Source organism: Onychostruthus taczanowskii, unplaced genomic scaffold (assembly GCF_017590055.1).
Source record: "Onychostruthus taczanowskii isolate IOZ18803 unplaced genomic scaffold, ASM1759005v1 scaffold46, whole genome shotgun sequence".
Lineage (NCBI taxonomy): Eukaryota > Metazoa > Chordata > Aves > Passeriformes > Passeridae > Onychostruthus > Onychostruthus taczanowskii.
In genome coordinates, this window is record NW_024502125.1 from 4,865,218 (window position 1) to 4,892,024 (window position 26,807).

The following is a 26,807-nucleotide window of genomic DNA, read 5'->3' on the forward strand; positions in this document are numbered from 1 at the left end:
TTATCCCTGCCCATGGCATGGGGGTTGTGATTAGATGATCTTTAAGGTTCCTCCAACTCTTACCATTCTGTGATTTTGTGATTCTACAAACTGCAAACTGAACTTTCCTGAGACACCATGAGATAGACCAAAGTCCTGCCATAATATATTAGAGATCTATTTTGGATGTCTTTTAAAATTTTCTTTTCAAGACTGAAAATTGTTGTTAATGTAAAAGAGAACAGATACACCAAAGAAATGTTGCAGGTCTCAACAAACTATTCTCCAAGAAAACAAACAAGAAAACAAAAAGCTTTGAGAGGAAATAGTCACTTTATAGAATTGTTTTTCATTTGAAACTCATCTGTGGAAAGACTTAGCACTTTGAAACTACAAATGTCATGCTTTCTTTGCATTGGAAGCTTCACTGCATACTTAGAATTTTTCAGCCTCCCATTAAAGGAAGAAAACCAGAAAGCCAATAATACCTGAAGTTGCCAGGGAAGAAAAAGCCAAAACAACCACATAGGTATTGATCTCTTGGGTCTCAGTGGGTTTTCCAAAAGTCTTGACCTTGAGAAGAGAAGCCCTTTTTAAAAAGAAAGGAGAGGGGATGTTTTTCACCAAGTCTGATCACTCAAACATGACAGTTTCCTCATCATTAGCTAGGAAAGGAGTTACATATAAGTATTTCAAGACCAACATAACATGAACCACCCATGCCTGTAAATTCAGCCTAGAATTAATTCTTGATAAGAAAGCTGGGGGCTTTCTTTAGAACCTGAAATTTGGACTATTTGTAATCAGACTTTCTTACGGCAGTCTGTTCTGCAGGTAAGAGTATCACACAGTTTGCACCTGTCTGCACACACAACTGCTTTGCCTTGCCAAAGAGACCTCTTCAGTGCCCTGTCTTATGCCCCACAAGTCAGACAGAAATGTATTTTAGAAAATAAAGACTCCTAGTGGCTGGTGTGTAGCTGCTTTGTTTCAAATCCCCTTATCTTTGCCAACACAAAATACAACGCTTATGCAACCATCTATATGGGTAGGCAAATGCTAAAGAAGCATTTCCAGAGTTGTCAATTTATGGTTTTCTATCTCTAAATTGACTCTGTCATTATGATGTGTTTCTGTGAAATGCAAGAATAATCTGGTCTTTGGTTTCAGGGTACATACTCTCATCCACATAGAATTTATTGAAAAGGTTATACAGTTTTAGAGAAAAAAAAACACTGAAGAGAATTGGAGGTTTGTGCAGAACAATCTCCATCACAATCTCCATCACTATCATTTTTCAATTCTTGCATATTTTACTCATCCCAAGGTTCACTTCATGTTAACTTTGATTTTTTTAGTAAAATCAGATACACTTGTGCAACTTACAATCTGTAGTCATGGAAGAATACCTCTGTCATACGCCTTAGTAAAGGAAATTCAAGTGTAGCTAGAGTTTTGAGTTCAAAGTCCACGAGCTCAAAACATGTTTAAAAAATCTTCAGCAGGAGAAAACTTGGTTTTGTGTCTGTTTCTTCTATTAAAATATGCTCCAACTCGTAGTAACAATGTAGTTTCAAAATACAGCTTTAAAGCTTACTCCTTTCAAGTCTACATAAACCTGCCCCCCCCCCCCCCCCCCCCCCCCCCCCCCCCCCCAGCCATACTTTCTTGTATATTTATGAAGAGTATGTTTTAATGAGGAAACATCTCCAGCTGTTCAGTTGATCGAGTACTTGAATATCTTCACCCAGATGTGTTAAAGTGAGGGTGGAGATGCATTGGAACAGGCTGTCTGGAGAAGTCATGGATGCCCCATCCCTGAAAGTGTTCAAGGACAGGTTGGATGGGGGTCTGAGCAACCTGGTCTATTGGAAGATAACCCTATGGCAGATGGGTTGGAGCTGATCATTAAGGTCTCTTCCAAACCAAACCATACCATTCTGTGATTCTATGATAAAACAAATAAAACAACCCTGAATCTTTCAGTTAGAGACTCTTTTCAACTGCAGGGTCTTTACATTTCCAAGTCACTTGGCCCCTCTACCTTTGCACCACATATTGTGTCTGTTTCACCTGCTCCCATGTTCTTCTGAAATTTCCCTGTGTTGCTGTTCCTTATCTGCCTGATTTATTCCAAGAGAGAGGATGTATGATACGCTTTTTGGGCAGTGGGGCCAAACCCAGTATAATCCTTGAAGAAAGTATTTCTAAAGAGGGAGGGGGTAAGAAAAAAGCTGTAGCTGAATACACTTTTTAGCAAAAGTGAAGCTCCATTGGATGGATATATTAGTTTAGATCTTTATTACTAATACCAACAAGTTACTCTGCCTCCTGTGTTATTTGAGGTGTAGTGGTGGATCATGAGATATGTGTACATCTCCTACGAGAAGATGCACATATAGATAGAGATCTTCTTCTGAAGTTTTATGTATACTGTGTGGTTATGGTTTCACTGCCATCTGGTAGGCATGATGATGAACAAACAACTATAATGACAATGTTAAAGAAAGACTAATTGATTCCTATTTTTGAAACAGTGTAGAACACATTTTTCTCAAACTTCCAATCAGAAAATAAATAAATGGAACTTCATCCTTTAACACCTCATGTTAAAGATAAAGTGGCCAATTTCGTCTATGGATTTTTATATTCCTTTTAGAATTTGCTGTATTACTCCCTTCCTATCTGCCCTCTCTCCTTGGACAAGAAATACTTTCTGAAAACAGAAAGGGGACGGCTAGAACCATCTTCTGCAAGTATTTAAGCTTAAGAGCCAGTCTTTCATTTTATTTGTGATGTTGTTTATGAGAATAGTATTAAATATATGATATATGATAGGGGATATATTAGATATATGATAGGGCAATTTACACTGCATCTGAGTGTAAAGTGTACACTGCACCAGAGTTATAAGATGCCAAGCATCTTTGGTCATAAAACATTTCCACTTTGAGTCATGGTGAAATGTTAGCTGTGGATTCCCCTGAAACTCACAGCATGGATTCTTTCATCCATGGGCTTTGCCATTTATAAAGTGCTTAGATGGAGCCCATATGGACTTAATGAAGCCCATATGGACTTCCAATGAGCTAATTTTAGTCAATTAGACACCTCAATACTAGAGGATTAGCATGAAAGTCAAAAGCAATGAGAGCTGGCTTCAGTTACGATTTTATTCTTGTGGAAAATGTGAGGTAGAAGTGCTGTTATACCAAATTCTGCTTGGGTTAAGAGGAGGCAGAAATAGTGTGTGAATTCAGGAGAATGCAGCTCCTATTCCTTTGCTACCTTTCTGATGCCAGAGTAGATCTTCAGAATTTGCAGCTTTACCTTGAGCTCATACAGGCTCCTCCAGTGGTTACACAGAACAGGGAGGATAGGATAGAGTTGCAAGAACACTTCTGTCCGTGGAATATTTTTTATTCACAGGCACATGTGTCTTAGGAGCTAACTTTGTTGCGCCTTTTGACTTCACCAGTTCAGAGCCAACATACAGTTGTCTGTGTGGTGCAAAGAGATCATGTTGATGAAGCAACTTGTTTGTTTTAGATATTTATTGACAGGATTCAATCAAATGGAATACCTCTGCCCACTTCTTGAAAGAATGCATATATAAAAGCTAAAGTTCAACAAAAAAGAGACTAGCAGTTCTAAACTGCTAGTTTAATAGAGACTAGAAAACTGTCTCTATTAAAAGAGTGTAACATAGTGTATTTTTATAAAGAATATTTCATGTTTAAATGAATAAATTATACAAAAATAGCTTTCAACTAAATTATTGTTTCTGGAATTTATCTGGAATTCATAAAATCTCTGTGTATGTGTGTGTATGTATGTATGCATGTAAGATGTGTATATTCTTTGAGGGATCATTTTACATCCCTGCAAGACCAATGGACCAAGGACTGGAAGCTCTTAATTTTTACATGAAGTTAAAAGCTTAGTTTCAAGTCCAAGGCAAAAGATCTGTGCTGTTTTACTTATATGATACTTTAGAAGTGTCTTGGTTTTGTCAAATGAATTAAGATTGCTAAAGGTTTTTCCCTTCTTTAGTGATAGGTTAAGGTAGTAATTCTCTCTGAGGATGTTTTGGTGGAGACCCAGCAAATACTCCCACATCCATGTGACAATGAGGTCAAAAATAACACCTGAAGGGCTTCCGTAGAGCCTGATGCTTTTCCCTCTTACATAGGCACTTAAGACTGGGTGGATGAAGTGCCATGTTGGGATACTTAACCGCTCTTAGCTTTTAAACATCTAAACCTGTTGAGGACAGGTCTCATTCTCTAAACCCTCTTTCCCAGATACAGCCTTTATTTGTACCTCCTGGCAGTGTTGCAATCCACAGTTTTGCTTCCAGTATTCTATGGAGGCAGCACAGCATGATGTTCCCTGGGATTGCGGTCACCCTGCCATGGCTCCCTGATGGACTGTTTCAATTACTCTCCCTACCCTCCAGGTCAGGGTTCCTGTCTAGATAGTGTAAGCCCCAAGAAGACTAGAGTAAAACCTCATTGATCAAGTAAACAACCAAGGCTGCTTTTCTCTAAGCCATTTCAGGATGTGTCTAAATGTGCAAACAGCATTCATTCTGCACCTGAACAAGTAATTTGATTAAAGTAATTGTGTCATGTTGATTTTCTGTCACATTGTAGTAGGCAGACCCCTTGAAATGGGACATCAATACTGTCAGCCTTGTTCTGGCAGACATGGGTAGAGGTTAGGGGCAGGCACACATAAACACAACTATTTTGTCTGTCAAAAATGTGTACTTAATGTATTGTCTTTTTGAGTTTAAGAGTATTTCATAGTAACACCAAACAGCCATGAAGTTTTGCGTGTAATGAATTCAGTTGGCACAAATCAGCAATGAACAAGAATATAAGTTTTTTAATCAGCTCTTAAGCCATTTGGCAAATGAAGCTAGAGCTGTGTGAACATGCTGAAATAAAATGTCTGGAAAGTCCAGAACTCTGGTTTCTCAAGTACACAATAATAAAGCATTTTGAGGGGTCCACATCTCATGATCAGCTTTGATTGTACAGTTGTTGCCTTTGCTGATTTTACTCCATGGCACTGTGACATAATATTCTGTCTTTCTGATATGAAATGCAGAGGGTTTGGTTTCTAAGTTAAAGTTAGAGTAGTGGAAACCATTATTCTGGGAGACTGCAATCCCACAGGTAATTAAGAAGTAATTTTCTTCAAACAACATGGTTCACACAAAAAAAACCCAAAACCCTGAAAGTGAATTGACTGAATTCTGCTCAGTTATTCAGCTCTAGTAGTTTGCCAAAAGAAGAAAGAAGAAAGATAAAAGGGATTTTTCCTTTCACTATAATGCAAAGAGATAGAAAAATAGAAGAGGTTGTTTTTTTTTTGTCTGAAGCCAAATGCATATAGTTAAGATATTCAGATTCATTTGGCCCAATTTTAAGAAAATAGCCAAAATAATTTCCTATGTCTGTGAAGTGTGTTCTAACTGATCACTGTGTATGACTGCAAGTTACCTGCACTTCATGTAGGGAGTATTTTGGAATGTAAAACTAATGTAATTACATGACAACACCAATTGTGTAGTACCTTCCTTCTATACTCTCCAGAAGTTTCATATTTTGGTTTAATTATTCTTTGGCACTTTAGGAATTATTTGTGCTGAGCTTATGATCAGCATAGTGGGAGGCTGAAGGAAGCTGGCTTTTTAACATCTTCACATCATTGTGTTTGCCTTATCCCTTCTCTTGTCTAGAGGCCTTATCAGGAAAAGTGAAATAGAGCTTGCAATACTAGAAAATAAACATGATGAAATGTGTCACATAGGCACAGCCTCATGAAAGGATGAAAGTTCAGTCTCTGCTCTGCTGTCTGTGAGCTCACAACTAGAAAAACTCATGTGCAACTTCATTTTTTCCCTGTTGGGTTGCAATGGGTTAAGTAAGACGAGACATGAAGATTAGAGGGGAACCAAGCTTTATATTCTTCTTGGAAACTGTTACATCAATTAAGTGTTGAATTGGAAAGAATGGATCTATGCATTAGTATATTTTACCTTCCAGCTGAATTCCTGAGCCTAATTATCTCCATTATTCCAAAAAGAAGATGAAGGAAATCTAAAATCACTTAGTCTAGACTGAGTAAATAAGAGCTATTAACTACCACTTAGTTAAGAAAGGTGCCATGTTAGTTTTTTTCTTTAAAAATGAGATTTTTTTTTTACAATTAAAGAGAGAATCATACATAGGGACTGAATCCTCTGAGTGTAAAGCTGTAGTTAATGGGAAAAGTATCAGTATCAGAGACTTCCCATGTATTAAATAGAATTTCTTGATTCATCAGTTTAATTTCATTTTAGCAAATTTGGCTTTAGGATCAACATAGTGCAAGTAATATAGTGTCTTCTTGGATTCAGGTTTGGCTTAAACAAGACAAATGTAATACTTCCATTCTCTTAAAGAACTGGAATGGAAAAGAACACGACTTGCAGTATCTGCATGTGTTATAACTCACTTGTGATTTGTTTTGTTCAAAGATATACAGTCAATAAATATTTTACTGTGATCATATCATGCGACTTACTGCTTGTTCTTCAAAGTACTTCTGAGACTTCCATAGATGGTTTAGTTTGGACTTTATATTTACACTATTGGCTCTTAAGTAATTGCATACTACCTTAGGAGATAAATGAAACTTAATTAAATTTTTTCAGTGCTTCCATGTAGCTTCAGTTCCCTTAATGGAATAAGCTTATTTTGTTGTCAGCATGCAAACGAAAGTCCATCTCTGGCACTACCTGTGTGATTAATGCATGTCCTTGTATTTATTGAGATAAGCAAACTGGCAATTGTAATGCAAAAATGAATTGCACCAGTAGTTACTATTTGATATCGTAAGATAACCTAAGGTACTATCTGGGTGGAGGCCCTGTAATCATAAATCAAAATCTTTATGCAAATTATATAGAACCATTTCTGTAGGTCGTTCTGTAAAAAATGCCTTTCTATTGCTGGTGGTGGAGTTGTGAGACCTGCAGCTGTATTGTCTTCTGCTGAAGTCAGTGTTTGCTATGAAAGTAAGATGGGAACCAGCATTAAAGGGTCTTACAGGCTGAGTTGTCCTGTTGTATCAATGACAGAAGGTTCAGCTAAGAATTAAATTAGACATTTGTAAATCTTTCACATTGAACCACTTGTAACAGCTGCTCCATCTTCAGTAAGGCACAACACGCTCCAGTTACAGCTGTGATGCACCTATAAATGCAGGCAGAGGCTTGTGCTGAGGATCTCCGCTACTTGCGTGAGGTTTATGCCAGGCTTGCAGGACTGGGAGAAGTCTCTTTAGCCAGCTCACTGCTCTGCATGTGGCTGGGTTGCCCAGAGAGTAGCTCTTACTCCCTTCACTTTGTTGTTGCAGAGCTGAAAACCTCTGCTGAGTCCTGTAGAACTGACCTGCAGCTACCAAAGCCTTCTGAGCCACATCTGGACTGCTAAATAAAATGTGCCTTGGCACTGAGGTCTGTGGCTGGATTGTTTCCTCATGTTTCCTCTTCTGTGCCCGTTCAGTGTCCTTGTGGCTGTAGGGCATAGTTGCTGTGTTTTGTTGGCATTTTTTTCCACACCAACATACCTGCAGTGATCAGAGGGCTTCACTGTCACCCACTTGAGTGGTGTTCTCCTTGCACAACACCACAAATCAACATTGCGTGCCCAGGAGTGTTTCATATGGGAATGGAAGGGTTACAGATCCCATAAGGCCTCAGAAGACTGTGAAGATGGAAGAGTGCTAAACGTGACCATGGGCAAACTGTATTTAGAATCTCCTTGGCCGGGTACCACTGGGCAGGGCAGTTTGCAGATAGTGCAAACTTCCCAGTCCATACAACCTTTGGAAGCTCAGGGCTTTTGGCCCTATTTTACTAAGTGGAGAAGGTGGTCACTGTGAAAGAAGTTGTTCCTTGTTCTTACCATCACAGTGTTTTTGTGACAGAAAAACTCACTGAAGGTGTCATTGAGAGTGCAGTTCAGTGAAACTGTTGAAATCTGAATAGTGCTCAATAAAAGACAGCCCAGGTAAGAGGAGTGTAGGGAAGTCAAATATTCTATTCTGTTACATTGCTGATAGAGTGCAAATTGATTCAGTGCACACACAAATGATTGTTATTAGTAGCATTTTTGAAAGAAACTTGGGATTTTGCCTAGCCACAGGCCTAGCAGAATTAATCCATACTAGTTCAGAGTGTGAATTTTCAGTTAAACTGCTTTAAATTCTTATGTGTACAGATGAGTTGCACAATGAAGATCATTTTAGTGTCAGGGTTACCGTGTCCTAGTATCTGACTTGCTGATAGCCACATCATCTAATTGATTTCTTAAAGTGATTAAGTGCCATAAATGCCAGAGTCAATTCTTTGCAGTCAAATACTTACTCATTTCAGAAAATAGGATGTAAGTTCCTAAAAAACTTCGGTTGATTTAAAAAATGTAATTTTGTTGGAATATTTGAAGTACTCAGCACCATAGCAACAGCAAGGAATTATGCCTAATGTTCAGTGCACTAAAAAAACTTACTAGGTATCAGTTACACACTACAGATCTGAGAGTAAACTACTTCCAACAACACCAATATGCTATTTTAATAAGGGGACAAGGACAATTTCTTCTTTCACTTTTTCAGAATATGTGTTATGTGTAGGTGAGTAAGGTTTTAATGATTACTGCAAAAAAACCCTAGAAATTAATTAGCCCTGCTTGTGCTTTCAAAGGACTTAAAGTAATAAGAAAGAATTACTGTTCTTTGTTTATACTCTGTGGCCTTCATAAAGAGATAACAAATTCTGTTTACTTTATAAAATTTAATTACTAATAAAAATGAGGTCTTTTTAAAAGTATAAAATTAGAAGTTGAACCTTTTCAGAGAGATCAGGGGCTTTGTTCAGGTTAAATACAGGGTTTTTGCTTTGTGATACAGTGTACAAAATCATGCTTAGTTCTGTGCTTAATAGAATTTTATTATCTGTAATTTAAATAAGAATCAGAGTTTAAATGTTACCTGTGTAAACACATCCGGGATGCAATAGCATGCTGTACAGGAAACTTAATAGTGTCATTGTTTTGTCTTCACTTTGTTCCTTTCTTTAACTTGGGCCAGGGCTGGGACCCAAGTCCCACATGACTGGAGATCATTGCTGAAGCATTAATTTTGTCTTAACATCCTGTGAAGTGTCTTTCAAGAGCTCCTTTTTTCTATTAACTCTTAGTGTTTCCATGAGCAGTGAAGACATACTTAGCCATTTTTAACTCTGGCTTTGTTGACTTTTGCAAGCATACGATGCTGGGTTGCTGGATGTGGTATTTATGTGAAAATTCCCATTCTTAAAATTTTTTTTCATATCCAGTCTATTCCTCTATGATAAAGCAGTCTGTGTTACAGTGGTTTCTATAGCCCTATGATTAATCAAGGCTGCATTACAACATACAGAGCATGACTTTAAGTGGTGGATCTAAATAGGATATGGCCACCCATTTTCATTACATTAGTGGTCTGCTCTATAATGGAAAGAGTCTGTATCATTACTCAACTTCTTTTGTCATTTTCACCCATTAAGTCTACAAAAATAGTGATCCTTCCTCAGTGAGCTGATAAGGCAGTACTGCCTGTAACAGAACTGGAAAGGCAAGTCTTGTGTCCATGGGCTGCATGGGTCCTCTGGGTGATTGAGAGTCCAGTCAAGAGGCTGGCCAAGCTGATAGGCTAAATAGAAGTGAAAACTCATATGTGAAACACTTTGAGGAAGAAATCTGTTCTATCTCCATATATTGTAGCTGCCCAAATTTGCAGACAAAGCTTCTGTATTTACTTTCTACATTGATATAGAAATTGGGAGCTCAAGCATATTGTAGCTCCAAGTTGAACAAAGATGTGTGCAAAACAAAATAACATGTCCTGGAGTGGGATGAACCTTCAATATTTGTACAGAACAAGAGACTCCCAGACACAAAATTCTCTCATCTGCTGATTCCTCATTTCATCCACTCAGCTGCCTGTCTTGCTTTCCAGCAGGGTGGCTTTGATATTAGCCACCTCACTTAAAGTACAATGTGCTTCAAGGGCCTCCTTCATCTCTTTTGCTATGAGCTGATTCACAACCATGTTTCTCTGGTTTTGTGCTGATGTAACTCCGCTGAGATCATGTAGATATTCCTTATCCCAAAAGGGAGAACAGATCTTTCATGCTCTGTTAATATTCTTCCTTCTCTCCCCAGGGGACCTATCCTCCTTTGCTAAAAATTATTTTGAATACTCTAATTAAGGATAAGGATCTCTTTGAATATTAATTAGTTTTGCATTGGCCGCACTCAAAATATTTAACTCAAAGCGATTTCCTGGTAATTATCTCTGGATTATAACTTTGAGAAGATTTACTTTTTTTTAATAAATTCCAGTTTATCAAGTAAGACTTCCTTTTGTATGTGTACTGTTAATCACAGCTGCATGTAAGACAGTGAGCAGTGACTGTGAAGAGGCAATTGTTTTGTGTCTTAAGTTTTCCTCTTACAAAATCTCTTGTTCTTACTGTAGATTTCCCTCTTTTGCTGTTTTTTAATTATTTAACTGGGCAACTCTGTCCCATATGTACATAAATTCAGAGTTAGGCCCCGACAAGCAGACAGCTCTGTAGGAAGACAAAAATGGCAGACCAACTCACACCCTTTCTTTCTTGCCTCTTCCTGGAGTGGTGAGATAGAACCTGGTACACTCCATGGCTCTTTCTTCTGGCTTCTGGTTCATTATAGGGCTCCTCCTCCTGCATAATTTAATAGAAGACAAAACTCCCTTCTCTTCCCTATTGCTTTGAATATTCAAGAGAGAGGGAGAGATTTCCATGTCATTATTGAGGGCTTATGGTGCTTTGGAATAGCAAGAGCACAAACTCCCAAAACCCATCAGGTTTAAATCCTTTCTGTTACAAAGTCATTTTACGCATTTTATAGACAGCCGCAGTAGATGCTTCTTGAAATCTCCAAAAAGGGGTGTAATTCCCAAATTGTGTGTTTAAAAATTCTTCTACATCATGATGTAAACTGAGGAGCTTGAGTCTCATTTTCAGCATGAATGAGAGGAGGTTTTTTGTGAGCTTTTAGGAATGCCTTGAGGGATGCTGCAATCCCTTGCTGTACCAGCAGAGTCAACATCTCCATCAAATCAAGCAGTAATCTTATTTCATTGTAGGCAGTAGCAAGCATAGCTTGTTGACGAGATCTTGCCCTTACAACCTTCAGCATTAGCTGAAGCTTATTTGATATGGAGGCTTTCATAAGGACCTTTTGCAGCACTCCTTTCCAAATCACCAGGGAATTTTACATAAACGCAAACACTTGCCTTAGACTTCCAAGGAGAAGAAGTGATGCTTTGTGGATCTCTCAGCTGCTACTGCAACAGAACCAAATGGTTCACAATGCCCCTTTGCTTTGTTGAGCATGAAGAGCTGCTCTGTAAGGCTTACCAGCCCTGCTGTCAGAAGGGATCAGTCCTTGCTGCCAGCACAGTTACCAGCTGGTTGACATACCACTCCCTCTGCTTGATAATGCTCACTCCACCAGACTCTTGGGCTGCTTCCAACACATGCCACTATTTATGATCTGGGCAGCTGCTACCAGGACTGTGCTCTGTTCATGTTTGTCAAGTCTCATGGATTTATTATACCAGAATCCATATTTTATGTTGAAAGTACTCCATTCTTACTTGGCCAAATTCCTCTTTACATCTGCTGTCCCAAGACAGGATTGCTCACCCCACACCTGCAGAGGAGATTGCAGTGACATCTGAAGAAAATAATTTACCTGCTCTTGAATAACAGTAGTTTCTTGAAACCATGACTATGCTATAGAATAAATTTTAAACTAATCAATTTTATGCAATGAATGCAATATTAGGACCCCTAAATATTAATAAAGTAGAATTCTTTTCACATTTTATTGATATAAATCTGAAATAAACCTTAAACCATGTTTCACAGTGTTGGTACTGCATTCAACTAAGTGAACAGAAAATAAGCAATAATGATTCAAAAAGCAGAAACATAATTTGAAGTGCTTTTGTTTCTTTGTTTCATGAAAGCGATTCTCAAAATAACTTCATTCTGAATGGAACTCATCAATGTGTGCTTATCCCCCCTTCCCTTCGCAAGCCTTCTCCAACTGGCTAAATGTGGTGACGGGAGCTTTTCGGATTAATTTTCCTTAAGTGACCTACTTTGCAGAGAAAGATAATCATGCATTTATAGCCTCTGGCACACTATTCAGGTCACAGATGGACAGATACCAAAGCAATTCCTCGGTGACTTACTGGGCTTGTAACTAATCCCCAGTGAGAAAGGAGATTGGCCTGATGTTAATTGGCCAGAATGCCTGAATGTATGGAAGGAAGATCATTGACTCCTACTTTAATTTTCAGAAAGTGTCACAGGTGGAGTGGTATCAGCCAGCTGTTTTTCTAGGAGTGTTTTGTGAAAGTGTTTTGTGAGAGTGATTGAATTACAGGATGTCACAGATGTTGAAAATCTCATTTTGAAACATTTGCCTTGACAGTGGGGCACCATGTGCTGTTCTGACTGTGGACATGTCTAAAGTTACACATATACCAGATACTGTGGCCAGAACCAAGGACAGAAGATTCAGGAGAGTTTTGACCTTTTGCTCACTTAAAGGCACTTGGAATCCCGTGAAGAGTTGTCATTGTCAAACCCAAACCTCTGTATGAAAGTTGGTGGGCTTTTTTTGGGTTTTTGGGGTGGTTTTTTTGGGGGTTTTTCATTTAAATTAATATGGTAGTTGAGCAAATAAAACTCATAGTTTGCTATTATTCTTTAGAGGATCTCTTTCTCTCTCTTATATTTGGCACCAAAAACAGCTTGTCCTTGTGTTTTCAGGTGTTCTGAAGTTTCACAAGGGAAATGACCAGGCTTTATTCTCTATTAGGGTATTTTTAAAACTTTTGTGTAGCTTTTCATGCTGAAAAATAGGCAACAAGCCAGACTGTTAAGAACATTTCTTTTTTTGAAGGACTGTCTTGAAACTCTGGGCTTGTCAGGCAGTCAGTGATGTTAATTCTGACAGGTCTCAAGAAATAACTGTTAAAATTGTGACACTGCCAGCAAAGGGATGGATGGCTTTCAGAAGAAAACAAAGCATGTATGCAGGTTGAATTCTTGCGCCACAGGACTGCAAGTAGGTATGGCCATGTGTCCTTCAGTGTCTATATACAGCTCTCCACAACACTGCAGAGCTGGAAAGTGCTCTGGCAGATATTACTGTTTGGATCAGTGTGATTACTGAGTAAGTGTACATATTTTAAGTGCTTTGTAGAGTACATAGTCTCAGAACACATGAGGGATGATTCAGATTAAGTTTAGGTATTTACAACTCTTATGACAACCTGTGTGTATTTTCTATTGCAGTGAAGGCAAAATCAATTCCTTTTAGCAGCAAACCTTTCAGACAGGAATTAAGTATAAGGTTTTAGAGAGAAAGAGTGTGTGCAGCTCTCCTGTACCTATCCCAAGGGACTGTAGTGCACCTGTTTCACCATCAAAATTCCAGCTACATGCTTGAGCAGTTTCTGGGACCTCTTTGGCCTTTCATGTGTCCATCATCTTCTTGATATCTGTGTTCGCTTTCGCAGAGGTTAGTCTGAGCATCTCCTCCTCCAAGGGACAATTTCATTGGGTCTGAATCATATGTTTCTCACTGCTTTCTCAGGAAGGATTGGTAAATTTGAACCAGTTATAGCTTTACAGATACAAGCTTCAATGGAGATATTCTCAGTCTAACCTAAGAACAGCCTGCTATAAGTGTAAGTGCATTTATCTGGTTCTAAAGTAACTAATATAAATCCAGTTTTAACCAAACGAATCCCTAGAACATAATTTCATTATCTTCTTGGGTTTTTTTGTTTTGTTTCTTTTAATTTCAAGAAAGTATTTGAGAAAAAAAGTCAGAACTGCCAGGACTGGTTATGGGCTATTTTAATCAAATTATTATTTTTTGAAACAAAAAAAATCCACACACTTGGGACTGTGTTTCCCAGTATGATATCCATTAAAAAGAAACAGGGTAAATCTAAAGAGTTAGGAAGCCTTTGTATATTACCACATAGAGAACTAGACTAATTTAAGTAACGTGTTTCCATTTTATGGTGCTGTAGTAGAATTTGTAGCAGATATAGTAACAATTATTCATAACAAAAAAACCCCAGTATGTGCTACAAGCAAGTCAAACCTGTATTACAATAGGAACATTCCTGCCGACTGTGGAGGTCTCTTAGGGAAAAAGAGTACCATTGAGAAATAATACTGATGCATTCCTACTGAGAATAACCAACTGAAGAGTAACCAGATTCAAAGAAACCTTACAGCTTTTAAGCTAGGGTAACCATAGCAGTAGTAGAAAATACATGCTTCATATTTCATACTGACATTCCATTATACAAGGAATAACTTAAAAGCTCCTGGCTGATTTCTTGGGAGACACTGTAGTAGGGGCACCAGGCAAAGGTGAAAGTGATACACGCCACAAATCACCCTCACGTTATTGCTCATCACTACCTGAGAGTCTGACTTCTGGATTCTTCATGGATTAGAAGGGTATCATTGTAGATATATGCATTAATAGATGGAAAAAAAAAAGTCCTTTCTGTTCTTTGGATAATGAATGATCAGACAGTTCTCAGCCTTTCTGACTGCCTCAGATACAGCTGTGTTAGGTCAGTTTGCATGCATATATCTTCTGAGGGCAAAGATGAGTAGTAAGGCACATTTGGTAAGAGAGTATCACTCTCATATGCAAACAATTTCCTAGAAGTAAGTTGTAGCCAATAGTCCTGCAGGACTGCTAAATGGAACTCACTTGCATGAAACTACTGGATTGGATATTGTCAGAACATCAGGAGAGAAGTATGAATATACTAATGAACTAGATATTTTGAGCATTCTTCTAATACAGTTTGTTTATCTTCTGGGCTACTGTAAGTGAAATTTAAATCTGATTAGAGGAACGGAACAGTGAACATGGTTACAGAAATTCATGCTTATCTTCTTAAATATGTGAGTCTGTGTCCCCTGAGGAAGTAGGATCATAACTATTTTAGTTTAGTCCTTTAAGATCTAAAATTTCCAGTGGTGAACTTGTAATTAGTTGTATCATTAAATGCTAGATCATATTCCTATTCTGGAGGAACTTGTATTCCTGTTCAAGGGGACAAAGTACTATTTGGAAGGAAATGCTGTACTGTAGAAGCATTAGATCTAATATTTTAGTGAAACATGTGGTCTGAATAGGTAATGAATGTTCCCCCGAGTCTGGTTAATTTTGAACACCTAAGAAGCATTTGTAGGAGTCATAACGTTTTTGAAATATGCTTTGATGGGATGGACTTTGCATATGCAGGAAGTGGAAGAAAGAAACCAAGTGGATAAAATCATGGCAAAATATTTCACTATAATGAGTACAAAGTTCAAATAAATATATAAACTTACATTCAAAATAGTAATTAATTTAATATTAAGAGATATATTTAAAAGATATAATTATATAATAATAATTCTTCATAGAACATAATTTTGGTTAGTTACAGATTTTTTGGTTTTCACTGATGCCTTTAGTAGTGAGCTAATGCAACAAAATTAATTATTTTCTACATGTACTGTCCATGTAGGTGTGCAACTCACATGGTGTTAGCACTATACAAGTAAACATTAGTGAGCTATTTGCATATAAAGCATCTAATGCATTCACCTGATGTGTCCGAGATACTTTCCCCTTGCATACTGAGTGTACAGATATGGTCTGCAGATGATGGCAAACTAATTACCTGTGAAAATTAAAGCCCTGTATTTGCTAAGAGAACAACTAAATTGTAAGCAGAAATTTTCCTCTATAGACTGCTTCAGTGAACCTCAACATCAGATTCCACTTTGAAGTAAAGCAGTAGTATATCCATCCTACTTGATCTCTACTCTCTTTGCTCATATTAGTGAGGAAAAACATATTAACAGTATTATGAAATTCAAGATCTTTGCATTTGCAAGAACAAATTAAATATGGTGTTTAATAATGTATATTTCAGGAATGGAAGACTTGTATTAAGACAACAAAGCTGCACTTCCAAAGCAGCTGTGATTAGCTCTCTTTAATCAAGTCAAAGACAAATATTTTTCTACCACACATTTAATAAAGTAGTGGATTAAAAAAGCACTTCTATTCAATAGGCATATATTAAAAGAGTGACTAATCATATACATATTCTCAAATTTCATGCTGTTGCTTTTGGGAAGCTTATGTGGATTTCATGATCTTTAACATTTTATTTATAAATATACTCTGTTGAATGGGAAAGGTAGATTTTTTCACAATAATGGTATTGCCTATATTTTCTTAATTTACAGTTTCAGAGATTTGAGCAGTTGGATTCTGATTTGGTTGTTCTGTTTGGTACATAATTATATACCAAATAGATATCATATTTGGTTATTGTTAGTTATATAATTTTTTGTGTCATTCTCTTTTTGCTGGATATTAAAAGAAAATTTATAAGACATTTAGGAAGCATAAAGGAAGAGATTTGGGAGTTCTGACCATTCTCATTCTGTCTGTGCAGTTCGACAATCAGCAAGCACTGGGAGGCAGAACTGGCCACGCTCAAGGGTAATAACGCTAAGCTCACAGCAGCCCTGCTGGAGTCCACTGCCAATGTGAAACAATGGAAACAGCAACTTGCTGCATATCAGGAGGAAGCAGAGCGTCTTCATAAGCGGGTAAGTCAAGGCAAATGGCCAGGATCCTTGAGATGGAAGTACTAGTGACTGTATTCACCCATTTTCAAGTAAAACAAGTTTACTGTTGCAGCTTCAGGTTAATCTTTGAGACAGAAATCAATGATTTTCTTAAAAGCATTTCTTCCAGTTGAAAATTATGTGCTTTGTAGGACTTCTTTCTTTGCAAAGGTTATTGTTGCAAGAAGTTATCAAACCTTATGACTTATTTGGCAGCTTTACCTCTTTATCTGATGCTATCATATCTGTTTCATTACATTGTCCATAGCACTGAAGTCCAGTCTCTTCTGCATTTAAGCCCTCAGAAGCTTGACATCAAATCTCTTAAGTTCAAGAAACCTTATTGTAATGCCCTCATATAACAAAGATGAAGAGCTTACTCTCCTCCTTGCACAGGAAGGACTGTGAACAATACAAATACAAGGTCACTATATGCAAGTAGAGATCTGCATCTATTTTCATACAGAAGGGTCCGGGTCCTGTTGCCTTCATGACAAATTTTTCAGAGGTCATTTGGCAAACCAGAAGTTAGTTCACAATGCGGGGAAGGAAGGACAATGTTTGAGGAAGGAATGTAACATGCAAGGTTGAAGTCTAAGTTATGAAAACTCATATTCAATATCTAATTTTCCTTCTCTTTTCACACGTAACTCTTTGTATTGTATAGTCTATCAACCTTTGTCCATATGAATTTGTCATACCTTAGGGCAAATTTCTCTCCAAAGTGAAGGCATGAGTAACATGTGAGAAGGAAAGATGTCTTTGATGAAGCTTTATCACTTTTGTTAATAAAGGTTAGCTTAGAAAAAATCATGGAGTTGTACTTCACACTGGAGTGGTGGTATTTACTACAGCATGTATTACAGGACAAGGGAAAATGGCTTTAAACTGAAAGGTGGTAGATTTAGATTAGACATTAGGAAGGTATTCTTTACTGTGAGCATGGTGAGGCACAGGAACAGATTGCCCTGAGTTGTGGATGCCCCATCTCTGCAAGTGTCCAAGGCCAGGTTGGATGGGGCTTTGAACAGCCTGGTCTAGTAGAAGGTGTCCCTGCCCATGGCAGGGGAGGTTGAAATGAGACAATCTTTAAGGTCCATTCCAATTCAGGTCACTCTATGATTCTGTGAGACTTATTTGAGAAAAAAATGCAAAAAACCCAAACTAAACCATTGCAATTTTATGCATGAAAACAGGTGTCATGAATGTGTTGAAAAAGAAGGGTGAATATTGCAGACCTCACACTTTGGTTTTAAATGCTGTAGTCACCTATAGAAAATAAGATACAGCAATTACAGCTAGCAAAGTCCTGCAAAATCCATCTTTCAGACTGTGCTGGACTTCTCTAACTGGAAGCTGATCAGGTAGTCCCTAGAATAATCCTATATTCATCTGAGGTGTGAGAAATCCAGTGGGCTATGCCTAACCTGTGTGGAAGAGAAACAAGAATAACCTGCAGTTTAAGAAACTTAGGGAAATGGCAAGTTGTTGGGGATGTCCTACACTTAGACTGACTTGCAGACAACACTCCTGAAGTCCCAGGCAAAGGATTTGATAGGAAAAAACAACAGCTTCCAACAGACTGTAACTGTGTGTACCATAGCTGACCGGACAAAAGGCATGAAATGTAATTAAGAACGGTAATTTTTGCAAAGAGCTTTCAGTTCAAGAAATTGGCAGTTGCTGACAAAACTTTGCTTCAGAAATGTTCCAGTCAAGCAGAAGCTTGTAATGTGTGTTTGTACAGAGGGAGACTGCCACTTTGTCTGTCATCTCGTTTAAGCTTCTCATTTGGAAAAGTGGGAGTTGTAGCCTGTGCTCCAGGTTTGTGAATAGATTATAACAGCTACTGTTGATGAAATTATTTAAATTACAGCCTTGTATTAAAGTTACTACAGTGCAAATGTTCAGGTGAATTTGAACACTAGATAGGTTTTACAGTGAATAACTCATGGCTAAAATGTGGACATAATAAGATGGCATTCTTCCTAAAAAAATGTACAGCTTGTGTTGCAAAGCTGAGACAATAAAATCCTTACCTAAGAAAGAAAAGTAATGCACAACAACAGCAGCTGTGTTTGCCTTGGGAGACTCAACCAGACAAGACAGCCAAATATCCCTTTATTTTTTTTATGATACTCCCACTCTCAGTCAAGTCTTATTGAAAATCTGTTATTGAAGAATTACATTAATGAAAATAAAATTAATGAATATAGGAGTTTTTAGCATTTCATTTTGCTTTTATTTGATGCTACATTTAACAGTATTAATCAAGACTTTGAGGCTACATTCATTAATAGCTGATGATTTTTCTTAACTTTTTCTTAGCAAATTTCCTGCAGTTATTTGTATTTCTGAGGAAACACAAAATCCATAGCAGGGATTTGCTCTTTTGATAATTTCTTAAATTCCTTTATTAGGTGATTCTGTAACCTGTAACTTCAGGACTTGTTGATATTTCACAAAGAATTTAGAAACACTGTTCCTAATTCTCTCTGGGAATGCCAATAAATTAGCACAGGGTAGTTCATAGGGAGTACTGCCCTCTGTTGGAATTGCTTTTAGAAAAAATTTAGACTTGGCTAACCCAATGAATTAAATTCTCTAAGCAAAAAAATGTATGTAGTGTTAAAAAAATTTCTATCTCCATCTGTTACCATACAGTGCAGTGCAATACAAAAACTCTTCTAAACTGCATGCTGGAGACTGATCTTTCAAACTGAATTAGTGCCTCACTTCAAAAAGAAACTGCAAGTCAGATGCTTCTTTCTTATAGAGATCAAAAATATGCTGTTGAAGTGGCAGATCTTGAGACTGTTGGTTACAGTACATGTGGCAGTAGGCAGTGTTCAGTCCTTGTCTTGTTCTATCTTTCTGTGCAGTTTATCTGTTCTGTATAAGCATGTAGCTGCAGTTGATCCAAAAAATGTTCCCCAAACTGGAATCAATCTCACCTGAGATTATGTACAAATTATATATCTATATTACGTCCTGCCCTTTAAGGCAGGGTAACCCATGTTCTTGTTAATAAATCACTTGGGGAAGATTAAAGTGAAACTGAATAGTCAGTGTCTGTAAACGTATATATATATATATGTATATATATATAGTTTCTTTTAGAACAATTTAGAACAAAGACAAACAGCCAATTGTAGCCATTTTAGTCCTTATTATCTGCAGTAACATAGCAATATAAAAGTATAAAAATAGCTCTTAAAAATGTGTAAGGAAAAGAAGGAGAAAAAAAGGCAAATATGGAAAGATTTATAGTCAACTGCCCTTGCTGGCTCAAGTAATGAGACTTGGTATAATTTTGATGTCTGTTGCTTGAAGATGTTGGTCCATCAGGGGTGTGGAAAGTCCACAAAAGTGAAAAGATTACATGAGTTTTATATGCTCAGGTTCGCTGTCGTTACAGCTGCCTATTATGGCAGTGCAGTCTAGCTCAATATGGCCCATCAGCAGAGATGAGCCCCTTCAGGCCCATGTGAATGTCCTGATACTGCCCAGGCAGCCCTCTGCACTTTGGTGGGTACTTTCCACATCGTCAGATTGCCCCCTGAATATGTGAGACCTTAACATTCCAGTCTCTCTTCCAGTATTACTTGTGGATACATTCTTCTCCCCAGATCTGGAATGGTTGGACAATAGCATCCCCTTTATCTTATCTCAAGTTCCAGTCACAATCTAAGTTCCAGTTAGTAGGTGTGTTTGGGGCTTTGGTGGTCATAGATGAACAGCTGCTTCTTTGCAGCTTGCTATAGTGGGCAAAAGCCCTCCAGTGATTTTACCAATGTTTGCCCATTAACAATTTCAGCATCTCACAGTCTAAGATAGTCATCTTTTTTTCCTAGTAATTCTTCTAGAGACAAAAGCATGAAGAGTTAGAGTTCCACTCTTAAGGAAACTGTCTAAGGTTGCTTCTCTTTCTTTGATTTTGGTTGCATATTTAAAATAATTCCACTTTTCTTTTTTGGTCATCTCTGAGTAAGTATAAGGTTTACTCATCTATCAATTCAGTTTTTTGTGTTAACGTACATTTGTTTGCTTCCTCTGAGAACTTTATCTTCTTCTTCCATTTGCTCTCTGCCTTAATAATGCCTAGAGCTGAGATAAAACAGAATACAGATTCAGTGTGGCTGAGTGAAACATTCTCAATAAATTAAAGCGTTGTGCTTTCTCCTGATACATTCTAAGCTTAAATCAGAAACACTGTATTTTGATATTTTGTCAGACAGTTTATTTTTCAGAAGTTTGCTAAATGGGTGTATGGATTTTTACCTCTCAAATACAAAGAGATAATTCTAGGAAAATGTGATGCCCAGTCACGAGCTTAACTTGGAACTCTCAGCCTTCTCTAATCTGCTCAGAAACGACAAAAAATTTCCCTTAAATTTGGCTGGTGAGCACTCCTACACACCTTGCATAGCTTTTTGACATCAAAAGGGATTCATGAGTCTAAAACAGCTCAGTAACAGAAAGAAAAACCCTGAAGTAAGCTATTTCAGACAAATAGAATATCATGGGCCCTAACATTAATCCTGCTACCACAAAGAGGAAAAGATTGAATGATGATATAAATTACGGAAAGTAACCCAAAGTTCTGTCTTTGTCATGTTAAGAAAGAAAATGATTAATTTTTTTCATGCACTCTATCTGCTAAAGTAAATCATCCTATGACACTGGGCAATAGCACAAAGTAATAACACCAGTGCATAATAATAAGAGCTGCAGTCCTTGAAGATCATTCATCTTCAGTAAAAAAAGCTTAAGATAAAGAGATGAAGGGAAGTGATCAAGCTCCTGGGTATTGATGAAAGAACAGAGAGGTAAACTCTTGAATTCTAGCTTGTTATTTTTCAAAAATTTCCCATAAAATAAGATAAAAATTAGGCTATTGTGTTTGTTCATTCAATGAATGAAATAAGTGTGAGATATCTTATGTAGTTATTAAAATCACCTGAGAAATAACACAGCATGATTTTCCTACTGTTAAAAGAAATTTTAAAGTGGATATTAGAAAATTGCGTGAGCATACCAAAATAAAACACGGTCATTTTATTGGACTGTTTCTGTGTCACTTAAAGAGAGCAACAGTCTGTAAAAGGATTGTGAAAGTTCGCTAGAAGTATGGAGTGCTGTATAAACCCTTTGTTCAGATTATCTATAGAAAATCTTTGCAGACCCTTTAGAAGTCATCTCCACATTTCTCTCAGTTACATTGATACTTGAATAGCCAAAACTAACTTTTGAACATGCAAATGTGATGTGATGAATTTGTCTTCTGGATTGGAGCCCATGCCGTGGACTTCATATTTGCTGACAAGTCTTGTTAGCATCCCTGTGACTACTGTAGAAAACTGTTTGGTTTTATATGCCACGGAAGAACATTATCCAAGAGTGGAAATATGAAGGAATGTGACAGAAAGCATGCTAAGAAGAAATTTATAAATGGAGTTCTGATCCAAAAAATTATTGGTAATTCACCTTTTTTATTTGATGTCTATCTCTTGTCATTCTCCCTTTAAGATTTTGTCCCTCCTACTGAACAATTCAAATTTAGCTTTGAATAAATTTTGAATAAATTAGGTTTGATTGATTAAGAAAAAAAAGTTAACCAAGTATAATCTCCTCCTTAAGATACTGTAATTAGCATGTGGTTAGATAGCAGCTTTGTACTTCTTGTTTGCAATGAAAATAGATGACCACTTTTTTGCATGGCATTAGGGGATACCAGTGGAAAAAAGTACAAGTATTTTATTTCACACAACATGTTGGGAATTTTTTCTCAGATGTACATTTTAGTCCCTAGAATATCCATTTCAGCCAACATAAGTGCTTTATTATTTTTGAAACGGTGTGTGTTGTCAGCCTTCAGCTATTAGAGCATTTCTTATGAGAAGAATTGTGAAACCCAGCACGTATTCTAATCTCCCTTTGTGTCCATGATTCCTAATACAGATAATCCACCTAGCATTTATGAAGATTCAACCCTTGGTTGATAATTACACTTTACAAGAAAGATGATCTCTTTTCAGACAGCAGATGTATCAGGTTATATTCCTTGAATCAAAATGTGAATTTGCCTTTTTTTATTTATTTTTTATTTTTTAATTTACGGTGGATTGAAGTCTTTTTGGTCTTCTTCAGTTTGCCTTATTTTTTTTTTTTTAAAGAAGATTTGCATTTAGGACCCAAGACTGTTTTGCTAGGTTTTTTTATTGTTCTTGGGGTTTTTTTTGGTTTTTTTTTTTCCCTGGGAATTCACTTTCAGTGAAAGTGTCATATACAAGATAATAATTTGGGGGGAAAAAAAGGCCCCAACAAACCAGCAACTAAGCTACTCTGACTCTGGCTAATAAAATAATTTTCACAGAAGTGCTCTCTCATCCCCATCTTCTTATTTCTAGAAAATCCTACATTTTAAGATGCATTTATCTGTAAGTTATAAAGCACATGCTTTGTGGAGGCATGTGACAAGATGTTTACATAGTTAAAGCTTGCAGAATTAAATACATACTATAATTTCAAAACTGCAGGAGAATAAGAAAATGACTGGATTTAAATCCTCAGGACTGAAGGATGATATCTGTACAGTGTTTGCTTTGCATGTGTTTCATGAACTGGCCAGGTGACTGGAAAAAGTATTTGCTGATTAGATTGTAGGAAAAAGGATGTGCTTTGAATTTAGTATTACCTTATCAACTGCAAATAATAATGCATGGCTGAAGGTCAAATCATCAAGTCTGGTAAACTTGTTATATTTTCAAAGATTCCTACTACAGTTTCATTGCTTTCTTCACAAAAAATCAAGAAGATGATAGGTTATTCCTATTTCGTCTGCTATTGGTATTCCCATGGCTTAAGGCATCAACTGCCCAAAGACAGAAATGTGTCCTTTTTCAGCAAAATCTTCTGTTTTCTATGTTGAAAAAGTAATAAATTGCTGGTAGTGCACAACACTCGCCCCCAGGTTATTACTTTATTTATGGGTAAATCTTGGAAAACTACAATAATTAATTTCCTGTCAGAAGTGATTTATATGAATAAAGGCATTGTGTGCTTTTTGTTCCTTCAGAATCACCTTTAAAAATAAATTATTCTTGTTTTCTGCATTTTCACTTTTCTTAATGCCAAAAATCTTCCCAGAATTTTTTATTCTTGAAAGCTACACTGGAATAATTTTTACGATTAGCTTGTTGCATGCTGTTGTGCTTCTTAGTACTGTCTTCCATTAAGAACTATTTTCTCTGCCTAAATTATGTGAAACTTTGTGCAGTTATCCACAGTTTTGCTGACCCATGAAATAGCATTTCTCTTCTCCTCTTGGAAAGCAAAAGGCTCTTTTTTCTTTTGTGGTAAGTTAATCTTCAGTTATTGATGGAACAATACTGTCACAGTCATAGTTGCGATCCTTTTAGGGATGTAACTTAATCAGTTAAAAATACATAATTAATACTTCAATTCAGTCTAGCATTAGCACTCTGTGTGACTTCAGAGCACTCTTATGTGTTCTGCACTGTAGCTTGAGCTAGTAAATCCTGCATATTGCATCTACAGTACATAAAAGGGAGAAGAATACATTATAGAAACAACAAGTTAGTTGTGTCAGGTAGAGAAAACAGGCTTCAGCCACACTGAATATATGATGCTAATATGGGGAAAAAAACTGCCTGGATGGCTGGGCCAGAGAGTGGTGGTGAGCAGAGTTACATCCAGCTGGAGTCCCGTCACCAGTGCTGCTCCCCAGGGCTCAGCAGTCCTGCTTAATATCCTTTAAAATCTTCACCAGTCCTGTTTAATATCTTCACCAATGATCTCATGGAGTGCACCCTCAGTCAGACTGCAGGTAACACCAAGCTGGGGGGGAGTGCTGATCTGCTGGAGGGCAGGGAGGCTCTGCCGAGGGATCTGGACAGGCTGGATCATGGCTGAGGCCAATGGTGGGAGGTTCAACAAGGCCCAGTGCTGGGTCCTACCCTTGGGTCACAACAACTCCAGGCAGTGCCACAGGCTGGGGCAGAGTGGCTGGAAAGGACCTGGGGGGGCTGCTGACAGCAGCTGAACATGAGCCAGCAGTGCCCAGGTGGCCAAGAAGGCCAATGGCATCCTGGCCTGGAGCAGCAATGGTGTGGCAGCAGGGCCAGGGCAGGGATTGTCCCCGGTACTGGGCACTGGTGAGGCCACACTTGGAATCCTGTGTCCGGCTCTGGGCCCCTCAGGTCAGGAAGCTCATTTTGATGCTGGAATGAGTCCAGAGAAGGGCAGAAGAGCTGGTGAGGAGCAACTGAGGGAGCTGGGGGTGTTTAGCTTGGAGAAAAGGAGACTCTGATGGGACTTAATCAGTCTCTACAACTGTCTGAAAGGAGGCTGTAGGGGGGTTGGTCTCTTCACCTGAGTAACAAGCAAGAGGACCAGAGGAAATGGCCTTGAGTTGTGCCAGTTTAGTTAGTCAGCAGGGAAAAATTCTTCACAGGAGGGGCTGTCAAGCATTGGAGCAGGCTGTCCAGAGAAGTGGTGTAGTTGTTATCCTTGGAGGTATTTGAGAAACATGTAGAAGTGGTACTTGGAGATGTGGCTTAATAGTGGAGTTGGCAGGGCTGGGTTAACTGTTGGACTCAATGATCTCAAGGGTCTTCTTCAACCTGAATTACTCTATACTTGTGTGACAAATTCTGTGTTCTAGATGGTTTCTGTGTTCTAATCTGTCTTGTTTTGCCTTTCTGTAGAAGTTGGAATACTTTCTGTATGTAGGTAAGAAGGAATTGCATGATCTGTTGGTACTGAATTATACAATTCATCTCAAGAAAGTGGTTTGAAAAAATTAATCCAGCTGGAGCAAACACAGCACAGAATCATTTAGTCAATAATTGCTTGGGGCAGGTCACCACTCACAATATTTTTGTGCCATTCAGCTTCTTTTGTTCTGTGTACCTGAAGTCTTCACTTGCAAAGTAAGTGGTCAGGATTTTCTTGAGAGTCTTTTGAGTTTTGTAAAGCTTTGGGCAGTCACTGTCTTAAGCTCACACCAAGGCTGTTACTCCTTGTTGTGTTGTGTGCCTGAAGCCTCACTCCTCCAGTCTTCCAGCAGCCCAGTGTGCTTGCCCTCTGCTGCAATGAAAACCTCTTCCTGGAATCCTCCTGCATTTATTGGTTGTTGAACCTAGACTAAAATGTCTAGAAAACTCTACAGTGGCCACTGCTAGGAGGGTGTAGGGTCTACCATAAATTGCCTTGCTGTCCTACTTCAGTTGATGTATTTCACCCTGAAGTAGGCAGTTGAGTATAGTGCCATCCACATGCTAGAAGAGTTCACACACTGAATAGTCACTAAAAAGCCTTTTCAGAATATTTTCCTTACATGCAATCCTTACCTGGATGATAAATGCAAAATAAAGAAACAGAGGCTAAGAGCAGTAACTTTTTTTTTCTTTTTTAGTCTCAAATACAAAGCCAGAGTTATCGACATTTTCAGATATGCAAGTCAGTGCAGTCTTATGGCAGCACAATAGCAGGACATTGTTTAGCCAGTTACTGTTCAAAGACTGTTCTTTCTGTACTAAAATGAGGTGTAATCACAGGTACATTGCTTGTTGTGCAAGGGTTTGAAGCATTGATTAAGCTTTGCTTTTAAACCTGAAACACTGAATGAGGAGGTGTCCCTGATAATAGCCTGTGGGAGGGTCAGGCTAAAGCACTTTAACTTCCTTTTATGCCCCCTTCTGTGCATCATGCATTAACAGTTACTTGTAATGATTTTTGGACCACTGGTCATGAGAAAATTAAATGCAATTTGAGACAAGAAACAGGACAAGTAAATGCTATGCAGATTTTTGCCTAGAGCTTTATCCTTTGTTACTTCTGTTTTCAATTGCATATTCTTTATATCACATCATTTTCCAGCCCATCTTACTCTACAGATCTTTTTGAAAGGGTCGCAATATGATTTTCTTCTTTATAGGTACATTCAAGAAGATAAAAACATGAAAATATTTGACATCTT

At 37.8% G+C, this 26,807-nt stretch overlaps 1 protein-coding gene across 1 annotated transcript in view; it reads left to right on the forward strand.

The window, feature by feature from the left end:
* HOMER1 (homer scaffold protein 1) overlaps nt 1-26,807 on the forward strand; it is an 88,424-nt gene that overhangs the window by 47,765 nt on the left and 13,852 nt on the right. Inside the window, exon 6 of the mRNA XM_041414683.1 lies at nt 16,630-16,786. Coding sequence (XP_041270617.1) covers nt 16,630-16,786 — 157 coding nt within the window. The remainder of the gene's footprint in view (nt 1-16,629; nt 16,787-26,807) is intronic.